At 36.8% G+C, this 13,224-nt stretch overlaps 1 protein-coding gene across 1 annotated transcript in view; it reads left to right on the forward strand.

The window, feature by feature from the left end:
- LOC115482949 (putative uncharacterized protein DDB_G0275317) overlaps positions 1–13,073 on the forward strand; it is a gene marked incomplete at its 3' end in the record, with an annotated part of 55,582 nt that extends 42,509 nt beyond the window's left edge. Inside the window, exon 2 of the mRNA XM_030223397.1 lies at positions 12,794–13,073. Within this exon, the coding sequence (XP_030079257.1) occupies positions 12,794–13,073 (280 nt within the window). The remainder of the gene's footprint in view (positions 1–12,793) is intronic.
- Positions 13,074–13,224: the final 151 nt, after the last annotated feature.

The raw sequence follows: 13,224 nt of genomic DNA on the forward strand, positions 1-13,224 counted from the left end.
AATAATAAATAATAAATAATAAATAATAAATAATAAATAATAAATAATAAATAATAAATAATAATAAAAATAATAAATAATAAATAATAAATAATAAATAATAAATAATAAATAATAAATAATAAATAATAAATAATAAATAATAAATAATAAATAATAAATAATAAATAATAAATAAAAAATAATAAATAATAAATAATAAATAATAAATAATAAACAATAAATAATGAATAATGAATTTACAGTTCTATTGCCACTGCAAATGATTATAATGATAATGATAATAAGATGAAGTAATAATAAAAATAATGGTAAATCACAAGTGCTAACACCTAACACATATATTCATAAAGCTAAGCAATCTTTCAGTCAATAGCAATTGGTCAACAAAAGGCGCCCACAGCAGCAATTGGAGACGTTAAACAATAAGTTTGTTCATAGATTGTTAAATACAATATTTTTACCTTGATAATCGAACTGAAAGTGAGCGCAGCTCAAACTTTTAATACCTTTTTTTGTGGGTTTTTGGTATGTGGGCTTCATTGTGGCTAAGATTCAATTGAATCAACGTTCAATTCGCTTTAAGCAGCGCCCACAAAGCACAGCTGTCGAGGCTTTTAAGTTGCTGATCAGGTGAGGGACAAACGCACCTCTCTTTGTCTCTAGCCTAGACTCAGCCACCCAAGAGCAGCTCATGCAGACCCCAGCGATTGCCCCTTTGTGACTGTTCCTTGAGTTTGTGCATCAGATGCGAAGGAACCAAGCAGCGATTGAAAGACTGAATGAATGAGTTGTCAATTATTCACAGTCACAGTCGGCTCATTCATTCAATAGATTGCAACAAATCAGCAAATTGTGTTGGCGATCAGACAGATGCGGGGGCGTTGCGCCGTCTGTCTGGAGGCAACAACAGCAACAGCAACTGTTGGCTGCATTGCAGCTTTGTTCAACAAAAAATATGCGCAAACATTTCGCAAAGAAAAACTTGGAGAAGAAGGTGGGCTTATTGGGCAGGTGTAGGTGCTGTGTGCAGGTAGACGCAACTTATGTAATGCTTGTGCCTAATTAAAATGCTCAACAACAACAGCAACGGCAGCAGCGGCGCGGCAACTGCAACTGCATTAACAAACGCGAGTGCATTCGAAAATTGCATTAACCCAAAAATGTCAAGAGTACACTGAGCGAAAAAACAAACAATATGTATGACTTGGCGCAAGATAAAGATGAGATTGGAATATAGTCAGAAAATATGCCAGAAACAAGCGAGAAAAATTAGTAAAAAGAAATATATAAACATACATAAAAAATTTAGAAAATTACATGAAAACTTAGAAAATTATTTAGAAAAGAAAAATTGAGTAAAAAAAACTATAACAATTTATGAAATGGCATTCGTTGAAAACCTAACAGCTCAATTCCATGCCCTAATTTCTCGCAGTGCATCGCATATTTGCCCAAAATTGCAAATTGTGTGAATTTATAGATTGAAATTTTCGGCTGACGCGCAAAAAATGTCAATTTCAATGATGCGTTGCTAATGGACAGCCAACTAGACAGCTGGCTGTAAAAGTATATTTTTAAATATTTATAACGGGCAGAAGAGAAAAACTCGTTTTATGCACAGCTTATGCGGCGTATGCGTTATATTTGCGCTTGCAAATTGCGCATACGCCGCGTAGACCGCACAAACAAATTGCAATTACATAAGAACAATGCAACAAAATAACAATTAAGAACGTTGCAGTCGGGCGTGAGCGACTACATAATACTCGTTCAATCTTAAATTTGTTGGCAGAGCGAAAATGACTCCAGGACTCTGAAAGATGTGGCTTATTCCAACATGCCACGCCCCCAATCAACCCATCATGAATTTTACATGAAGCCAATATACCCCTCTTCAACCTCCCGAGCGTGCACTACAGCAAAATGTCACATTCAATTAACTGCGCGCAAAAATAAATGTTTGACAGTCGTGTCACGCCCCATATATCCATTTACATGCATGTTCCTCCACATGGGCACAGAGATGCAATTGGTTATGAAAATCCGCTGCCTGTGAGGCATTTGCCACATATTTCTAGCTGCTACGGCTGCCGCTGCTGTCGTAAAAATGCATTTTCAATTTTTATGTTTGCTCGGCCATTGAGCAATGGCCATAAACATATTCACTTGTCTGTGGCCTCCCCGAAAATAAACAACATCCAAAAAAATTGTCTCGTTTCATGTTTCATGTTTCATGTTGCTTCATTTCTCTTATTTTAGTTGACAAGTTTCCTCTCTGATTAGCTTGCACTGCCTTACCGCAACACGCTGTGTGTGGCTAGCATTGAACATTTGAATCTCATACGGTCAGGTCAAGCCAAGAGGTTGGCATTTTTAGATAGCTCAAGATATTATCTATATATACCCTAAAGCATAGACATTCTGGCCTGCTCGATCAGAGGTTCGAACTGGTTCCTTCTAGGCATGCTCGATAAATATCGATTTTTTTCATACTTAATTTGAAAGTTAAGAAAGCTAATGACATACAACTTGCTATCAATGATACTTGCAATGAATATCGAATTTGAGAGAAGTACAAATATAAGATAAGAAAAAAAACCAACTTTCGATGCTAATCCTGAAGTTCTTAGACTATAAAACTTAAGGTCGATCTATTGAGCAAAATTGACTGTTCTATGGACTTTGTTTGTTTTTCAAATTCATGATGCATACTTGAATCACATAATATATATTCAATACATATATTATATAGTATGAATATATACTATATATTCAGCAGATGGACAATGACTTTTCACATGCACTGTCTGAGTTAAAATAACAAAAACAAATCATAAAAGGCCACTGAAAGATATTATCATTAATCTTGAAGATATGTGTATACAGATAAGAGGTATACTAAGCAATATATAGAATATATGATGTATCATTGTTTACATTGAAAATGTTGGTATATATGATATATGATATATGATATATGATATATGATATATGATATATGATATATGATATATGATATATGATATATGATATATGATATATGATATATGATATATGATATATGATATATGATATATGATATATGATATATGATATATTATATATGATATATGATATATGATATATGATATATGATATATTATATATGATATATGATATATGATATATGATACATGATATATAAACATAATATATAATATACAATAAAAAATATGATATATCTAATATAATATCTCTCGATTCCCTGAGTTATATGACAGGATCTCAATAACCTTCCAAAACTGAAAATATAAATAGTATATAGTCAAGAGTTATTTAGACTGATTTAGTTGTTAACTTAATATCTTTAGTGTCCATTAAAAAAGTCATCTATTTATAGATAAATGAGCCCACATCAATTGCATTCGCTATACACAGTCTTCAATTGAATTTCTATGACAGCCATAAGGATATTAATAATTATTACAACAATCAATTCAATTGCATATCCTTGGCATAAACTTCTGCTGCTCATGTCACATCTGTGTGTGTGTGTTCGCTGTCGCATATCGGTGCTCGCAAACTGTATTTATCTCTATGCTCAATAACTGCAAGCATACATCATAACTCGCTCTCGCTCGCACTGCCACACTTTACATCTGCTGGCAGCAGCAGCAGCAAGACGTTGCCATCCCTTTCATACTGATGCCTGCATTGATATAAATGGCAAAACGCATTAAAAACTTGAGCCATAATCAATCTTCATATGGCAATGCTTCATTGCTTGGCGAGAGAGAGAGGGAGAATAAGAGTGGGGTGGAGAGGCGATAGTGGATAGAGTGAATAGTGTGAGAGTGTTTTGTAGAGGCTATGGGTTAGCACAGTTACTGCTCATTAAATTTGAGGTTGACGTTTTTGGGGGTTGCAAATTGTAAAATATTTATCGCTAAGCAATTAAATGATGCACAGCAAATACAACAAATGTGTATGTATGTGGCTTATATAACAGTTGTATAACATCTGCAGCAGCTGCATATATACTGTGTCTCCCTATCTCTCTCACACTTATACAGCAAGTGCTGTGCATTTGCCTGGCGAATATCGAACGGAAAATCAATTCTAATTAAATTGTCAACATTTTGCTGCTGCGAAAGCTGATTATGTACCTGTGTGAGTGTGTGTGTGTGTGTGTAATTGCATTGGCCGTCTACCGTGTTTTCACTTGATTCGCCGTGCAGTAAACCAAGTTAGCAGAGAACGCATTTCCAGCCGCTGCTTTTCCCCCTCGGTTTTTGCAATCAAATTGAATTCCACATTTTAAATGCGTTTCAGCAAATTGGCGCAAAAACAAGAAGTTGATTAAATAAATGATTAAGCGCATAAATGGCTAAATGAATGATGCATAAATGGCAAATGGCTAAGTGGAAGGACAGCCAACATGAGCAGCTCAACCAACCAAACTGGCAATTGGTATTTAATGTTGCTGCCCTATTGGGCATTGGGCATTTGCCAATTTGCATTTTCAAGTTGATTTTCCATATGAAATAATCAGTGCATATTAAGTTGTTTGTCCTTCGTCCTGGCAAAATGAAGCACAATTCACGTTGATTCAGTGCACTTAGTTGACAAAATAATATCAATTTTAGTTGGAATTTAATTTTCAATTGGCCTATATAAATTGTATACAGAATACCTGAATCACAGCAAAATTTCTCATGGAGCTCACAGTCTTTCTACTATAAATGTAGAATATCGTTTAAGATAAAAATTCATAAAAAATTCTATAAAAACTATGCAAATTATTGACATATCTAGAATATTTAAGACTAATTTATACTATATAGAATACTTCACAAAATACTTAAATAACATTTCTACTTGAAATGTTTTAAGCGGTCTAAAGGCTAATCAAATGCTGAATAGAATTTCTATTCTATATCATCATATCTTATATAAAACTTTAATACAGCTAAACAATGTCTTCTATCAAACTTCAATTCTCTCTTATCACATTATAATTTAGCTAAAATTCATATAAAACTACTAAATTCCATTGAAAATTTATTGCTGCCTTCAAAATCGTTTAAAAACTAAAATTTCTCCATTAAATTTTGACGCTCAAACGCAGCTGCTTTAACTAAATATATAACTATATACTAAATTCACATAACTAAGCTGGAATGTATGCACACACATATATGTATACACATATATGTGTTTATTTATGTATTCAAGCTTTGGGGAGTGGCCATCATTTTTAGTTTTGCAGTTAATATTTCGCCAGCGCTGGAATGTAGGCAATGAAAAATGTTTTGCCATTGTGCTCGCATAAAATGCTGTTGTTCGTGTTGTTGTTGTTCCTGCAAGCTCAATCTCTGCTTGCTCTTTAGTCCGCTCATGTGCATGTGTGTTTTAAAGCCACTCCCCAGTTGCATATGGTGCACATGAAAAATGTAATGCAGCAGCAGTAACAAAGTCAGTTTGCTATTGTTATTGTTGCTGGTGCTTCATTAGATTTGCACATGCTCAAAAAAGACAGACATGGTCTTCATTTTGTGCCGGCATTAGCTCGAAAGTTCTACAAACGCAAGTAGTTGTTGGTAGAAGCTGAGCGTATCAAAAGAACAAGTGAGTAGAAGGAATTTGGGGTTGCTGCTGCTGTTGGGCTGTCGCTGCCTATGTCATTGTCTTTGTCTCTGCCTGGGACTTTGGCTGATACCGTTACTATTGACTTTGCCAGCCATGCCTGTGCTCCTCTTTCTATTTCCTTTATCTCTGCTTCTACTTTAGCCTCAGCTGCAACTGTATCTGTTGCCGTTACCGTTGATATTTCCTTTGCCTCTGTCTCTGCTTCTGCTGCTGCTAGAGCTGTCTCTGCCTCTGCTGCTGCTGTTGTTATTGTCTTTCTCTTTGCCTTTGCCTAGGACTCTGCTGCTGCTGCCTCTGCTAGTGTCTCTGCTGCTGCTATAAGCCTTTGCGTCTGTCTCTGCTTCGGCTGCTGCTAATGCTGTCTCTGCCTGTGCTGATGGTGATGGTGATGCTATTGCTATTGTCTTTCGCTTTGCCTTTGCCTCAAATTTTGACTCTGCCTCTGCTCAGCTCTCTGCTGCTGTTACTATTTGCCTCTGCTGCTGCAGCAGCCGCTGTCGCTGCTTTTAGCTCTGTTTCTAATACAGCTATCTCTGCTGTTTCTGTTGGCTTTGCATATATCTATGCTACTGATGCTGCCTCTGCCTCTGCTGCTGCTCTGTCGACATCTCTAGAACTGCTTTCATTTTCCATTTCCACGACCTCAATTTAGCCGCAGCAGCAGCAGCAGCGATTCCTGCAGCAGCCATTCCTGTTGTTGCTGTCGTTCGTGTTGTTGTTTTTATAGCTGTTCTTTAGTCGGCTGCATACAGTTCTTAGTAATTTTCTGTTAGGTCTATTTTTGTATATGTTTTGCCTCCGTTGCAATTTATGCGCTACTGCTGGTGCTGGTGCTGCTGCTGCTGCTTGCCCTGCGGCTGTGGGTGGCTAAACAAACACACACATACTCATGCACACATTGTCATTATATACTTGTCTTATATACAATGCCACAGTTTGCAGAGCGCATGCGCTTTACTTAGCAGCCGTCGATTTTCACAACACGAATTATTTCTGTTTCCTTCTACAACAATGGGCATTTGGGCCCCGGCGCAAGTTTCATTCAATAGCATAAAGCCGGGACCTGGCTTAGGCAACACACACACTTACAGCACTCGCACGCATATATAAATAGCGCCTCATCTGCTTCCGGTTGCGTCACTTGGCACTGCGTCATATTTGTGTTGTTTGTATATTTGATGTCCTGGCTTCAACTTTTATTCAACTTTGCCCTCTGACTTTGTTCAACCACCCAGCCACCCAGCTAGCTATGCTGCATCGCGCACGCAGCTCCACGTTTTTTTTGCAGCAGCAGCAGCCGCAAAAGCTTTAATTGAGGTCGTCCATTTAAACCAAGAGAGCGCGATAGGGCGGAGTGATTAGGTGGGAGCAGGAGGCTGCGTCTGTATTCTTTAGCGCCCAGGCCTCATTGAGCCACGCCCACTCGTCCAGCTTTATGTAATTTTAAAGCGAGCAGCAAATGCAGTTGCAGCCGCTGCAGCTGCAGCTGCAACTGCAGTTGAATGCAATTTATGTTCCTTTGAATTAAACAATTTTAATAAATATTAATTTATTCAATTAATTTTCAACATTTGAGCTATTAAGGTACATTGGTTGTATGCAATGCACTGAGGGGCGTGGCAAAGCGGAAAATTCTTCATGACGTTGTCTAAAGATAGTACAATATCATACTTAAATCATTTCCATATTTTATATTTCTTGATCAACAAGATTCTTAATAGAATCAGAGCTAAATTTTCTTGAGAGAAAAATAAAAATACTTAAATTTATAATCACAAAAAATTAACAAAAAATTAAAAATATTTTTAAAAAATAGTTTTATTCATAAGCTTAAACACTTCGATAAAAGCTAGAAACAATTACCTATACATAAATTTGGAATGTTAACTTATCTTATTTATGCATATGTATACATATATTTATTTGTATTTATACAAATTTATATATATATACAACATTCTTGACAAAATACATTTATCTTTACTGACGATAACTTTCTCATTGCACCCAAAGAACGATAAAATTCGATCTTATCTGGCCAGCTCGAGGTTAATAAAGCGATTATAAATTGTATGAAAAGTGAGAGCTTTAAGAATGTCAAGATATTATAGCTCTTTGTATTTTCAATTGAATTCTAGAGAGGACAAGTTGGATTGTAGACAGATGAAAATTACATGAATTAATTAATTTTTAAAAATAAGAAGACTCAGTAAAGTAGCTTCCAAATCCTACCAAAAATAGGCATATTGATTCAGAAAAATATATATCTGTCTAGATATATTTTTGAATTTTCCTTCTTTTCCTATAAATGTTTCCCAAGCATTTTCCAAGGCAGCAGAAACTTCTGCTGCGAAGTTTCGTTTACTTTATTATATAAAACCTTTTATATTGAGCCTTTCATATTTTGTGGATATAAACTTGAGCTCAACTATATTAAGAAACATATTATAATGTATATTAGATATATATATATATACATGTATGCACACAAATATAACATATGTATGTGTGTGTTATGTTATTCCTTGCTTGTTTACATGTGAGATGTCTGTGTGCATGTGTGCATATACAGACACATATGGGTGTGTACTGTATGTGTGTATGTGTGCATGCAAGAGCATGCATCTATGTTTGTATGTGAATATATTTATGAATACCTATACACATACATGCACACACATATGCATGTAAGATGTATGTATGCATGTGCATATACGTGCAGTATGTTAGTATGTGTGCGTGTGTGAGCTGTCATTCCCGTGTCCTTCAACTTGCCAGCATCAGCAGCTACTGCTACTGCGACTGCTGCTACCTCGTATGTTGATAAATTTTCGCTGTGGCAGAATCCCTTAAAATTACCTTTGACTGCAGTGCGAAAATTCACGTATTTGATGCTCAAAAGGGTTGGGCTGGGTTGGGTTGGGTTGCAATGTCTGCCCCGGCAATGATTGAATGAAAGGCTAAAAGGGGATTTCAGGAATTTCAACTTGCAAAAAAGTTACACGCTCAAGCACACACACGAACACATGGATAGCACATATATACAGATATAACCTCAAACAAGGACGTTTGCTGTGTGCGAAAAACATTTCGCCCAGGCTCAATTTGTGGGCGGCGTCCATTTACTATATATATGTGTATATATATTACATAAGAGCAGCATACATAATCAAGCACACACACATACCCAGAGTGAACGTCGCAGTAATGCAATTTACAGCTTTGCCCAAACGCCCGAAAAATGTGTTCGCCCAGCTCTCGTTGTCTCTCGCAATTACTTTGCTCTGCTGACTGCGACAGCGACTGCTACTGCTGCTGCGATTGCTGCTGTTGTTTACTGTTACTTCTCGTTTTCTCTCTTTCTCTCTCAGCTGTCGCTCGCTCTCTTTGCCGTTTGGCGCAACAAATGTTGCCATTGCTGTTGCTGCTGTTGTCGCTTTTGCTTTCCTGTTTGACTCTCTGCACTTCCCTAACCGGGGCGCAATTTTAGCTGAATTGATTTTTTGGGCCCGCGCCTCACTGCGCATGCCGGGCAAATGGCGAGCCGCTCTTTGCAAATGCAATTGCTGCTCATCACATATACAGCCCCTACACACACACACACACACACATGTATGTGCTCAGTGTTGTTTTTTATGCCTGAGTCATGCGCCCACCCACAGCCAGCAACATAATTTCCAGCCATCGCTGGAAACTGCAGCATTACCTTATATACATATAACGCTTATATACCTATATATATGTATATATATACTGGGTGTATGTGCTACATGGCCATATTTTAAGTGCTTTGGGCTCGTTGCGTTGTTCTCCGGGCGCTTAAAGCGCTTAATGCGGCTTTAAACAAAAAAAAAGAATATCTTTTGGCAAACGAATGACAGAGCATTGGGGCTTCAATTCATCAAAGCTGACTGGGATAGACGCACACACATACACACACACGCACACACACACTCATATGATTGTAAAGCTTTGCCTTTCATTTGCCTCAGTTTCAATTCGCAAAATCAAATTGTTTAAAGCAAAATTCTGATTAATTTTTTCTATTTTTATTTTTGTTAACTGAAACTGGTAAAGTGAGCTGAATTCATAGAATTTAATAAAAAAAAAGTTAGACTTGGCTAGACTAGAAATACGTATATCAGGTTTTTCTTTATAGAAAGTAAAGTTGGACCAATAAACGGTATGGATTCTGGCTTGAGTCAGCTATGTAGGAACTTTTTGGCACTCACTTCAATTCGATATTTTAGTTAGAGCTATCTATATAGTTATAGTCATAGCTACAGTTATCTATAGCAGGAATCCATATAGGGATAGATACATTAGACATTATTTTTCAAACTCTAATATGATAAAAGTCTTCTTAAGATCTTTATTTTGAGAATAAAGATCTCTATTTCAACACCAAAAAAAATTATAAACCTCACTTTACGTAATATCCATATTTTCGAATTATTTAACAAATATATTCATTTCAGAAACTTTTACCATTAAATAGATTTTTCTTCTAATATATGGAGCGATGCATTATAGCTTTCTATATCAATATACCTAAGTCGTTACAAAATTTTGTTAAGATACATATTATTAACCTACCTATAGCGCTCCAGTCTAGTACAAACTACAACTAGATGAGCTCACTTTACGTATTCCCTAAAACTTTGGACTATTTTACAAATATTCATATAATTTCATTAACTTAAGCTGGAAATGTTTAAGGATTAAAGGATTTATAGAGTAAAAATATTGTAAATTTCTCAACAAGCATTAGAATTAAAGACTTGGGCAGTTTTCATATGAATACATATGGAAGATCTGTTGGAATCTATAGTGAGAATCCACTGAATGTTATTTAACTATCTGTTTTATGGCAACTCGCACTCTGATATGTCAAATATATACCAAATCTATAATTAATATCATTTAGGTAACTCTATGGACACAATTTTAATCTAAAATGATATCAAAATCAAGTTAACTTCGATCGTTATCAGATTTCCTATAGATATGCCTAAGATACATATACATAACCTTGTTATATCTATATATGTGTGTCGAAATGGTATATAGATTCCTGTCATTTCTAATAACTAATAACGTGCCCTTAGCATAGTTCGAAAACGATTTTTCTTCCTCTTCTTCGCGTCAAAGGAATGTCGTGAACATTTAGCTAAAGGTCGTCGCGCCTGTATTTTCCCTTGTTGGATAGAATAGAAAATAGGCCTGTCATTTGCTTTACTCCTCTTCGGTGCCTTTTTGCGTCGCATGTTAATTTATGGTTGGGGTTGATTTTTCATGCCAGGTAGCGCGAAAATACCAAGTTTTTACCTGAGTATTGCGTCGTTCCATTTTCCTTTGTTTGTGTCCACCCTAATCGTAACAGCGTGCTATAGCATAAACAAACATTTGCTTGCTGGCACTGTTAGTAACAGCTGTCTGTTATAGCCTGCCTGAAGAATAGCGTGGCCATTAGCTGTTGGTAGTTGCAGCATTGAGCAGTAATTGAATTTGTTAACTATCAATATATTATTTGTATATTTTAGTCAATTTTCCACCAGTTTCAATACGTTTTTTACTCAGTTGGTCCTGTTAAAGAACCTGACACAGCTTGGCAGCTCTGCTCGCACGCGCGTAACTATCTGGCAACACTCTGCAGCGACCGCTGCTCGTGTTTGGTTACGCGAATATCGGCATGAAAACGGAATTAGTAAGAAGCGACAACGCGATCAACGAAACTGTATAAAATAAAAGCCGAAAAATAAAAAGAAATATTAAAAATAGATGTAATAATAAATTTTCTTTAGCAAACAAATAACAACAAAAACTGTGTGTATGTGCAAGTGTGTGTGAATATTAAGAAGAAACCGGTTTTGTTTTTTTTTTTTCTTTTGCTTTGCGCTCTCTACTGCCCAGGCACCGGCTACAGCTACAGCTCCAGCTCCAGCTCTTGTTTATGTGTGTGCGTGCGTTTGTGTGTTCGCAAATAAAATATAAAAAATAAAAGAAAAAAGTTCTGCCGCGTAAACAGACGACGACGACGTCGGCAGACGTTAAAAATTTGGCGCCGTTTCTTTCTTTTATATATATAATTTTTTCGCCGGTGAAATTTTTGCTCGCGTGTGTGTTTGTTTTATATATTTTTTGTTGAAGAAATCACATTGCATATACATATTTTTAAAATACAATTGGCTTGAGTCTGTTTGCGCCCATGTTAGAAAACAAAAGGCGCCCATTTGGCGCTGCTAAGCAAAAGCCGATCCTTAAACGGATACCCTTCTTTCCCTACAGCAGCTGTAGTAACAGCTCCAGCAGCAGTCGCCGCAAATTGACAAGGTTTTTTGTATAAAAACTATTATGCGGAGGTGTGTGTGTGTATGTGCTTGTGGGTGGTGGTGCTAGTTACTTTATAAGTACTGTATATATTAATATATGTATATATATATAACATAACAAAAGCAATTACAGAATACGCTATATTTGGTTTACAGTGTTACAAAATTGCTGGAAGAAACGTTTGCTTTGCTGGATTTGTGACTTTTATACTGTAAATGCAAAAATCAGTGACTGTCAAACGGTGACTGAAACGATTGTGAAACCGTTTTGCTAGTTGGTTAGAGTAGGTCAACACAATAGGCTATCGCTATAAAAACGGTTCTTGTATAAAATGTTTTGTTTTTTGGTGTAAATATAAATACAATGGCTGTCAAACGGTGATGGGCTGCAAAACTGTTTTAGCTTAATCTTTAGAGTAGGTCAATAGCTGGCTATCTCGCTCACACGCGCTGTATTTGCCAAACAATTACTTTCAAACTGTACATGTGTGTAAGAGATTGTGATTAGTGCTTCTACAACTGTTTAGACAGGTCATTGGAGAAGCTCAACAGAGACTCTAAAACTGCTCATATCAAATTTTAGCTGTTGCCATAAACTTATACTTATATTTACTTTATGCAATAATATATAAATAAAGATTGAAATAGACACGCGTATATACATTCACATATATTCCTCCACGTTTCATGTCTCTAGCTTGAATAACAGTCATTCCACTAATATACTACTTCGCGCTGAGAATAGCGTTTAAGAATAACAATAAACATTATACGCAAGTTGTCAACTGTTTTGCTTATCCATTTTCAACGATTTTTTTCTGTTATTGCAGGTCTACAGAGGAACCACCGGCAAACAGCTTCGAAAGGAACTATTACGATCGCAGCCGCTTAGTCTATCAAGCTAACAACGCAGCAGCAGCAGCAGCAGTAGCGACAACTGCCAGCAGCAACAACAACACTAATAGCAACAACAGTAATAGCAACAGCAACAGCAACAGCAGCAGCGATAGGTCGCGTGCTCGAGATCGTCTTTACAGGAATGGTTCAGCAGCAGCCGCAGCAGCAGCAGCAGCAGCAGTTGGTGCGTCAGCTACAAGCAGCAACAGCAACACGACGACAACGACAGCAGCAACAGCAGCAGCTGCAGCGGGAGTGGGCGCGGTTGCAGTTGCAGCTGGAGCAGCAACGGCGACAACAGCAGCAGGAGCAGGAGCTGCCAGCAGTGGTGGTGTCGGATTTGGAGTGGGCGGATTTGGTGGTG

This window comes from Drosophila hydei, unplaced genomic scaffold, assembly GCF_003285905.1.
Source record: "Drosophila hydei strain 15085-1641.00,03,60 unplaced genomic scaffold, DhydRS2 tig00000172-arrow-pilon, whole genome shotgun sequence".
Lineage (NCBI taxonomy): Eukaryota > Metazoa > Arthropoda > Insecta > Diptera > Drosophilidae > Drosophila > Drosophila hydei.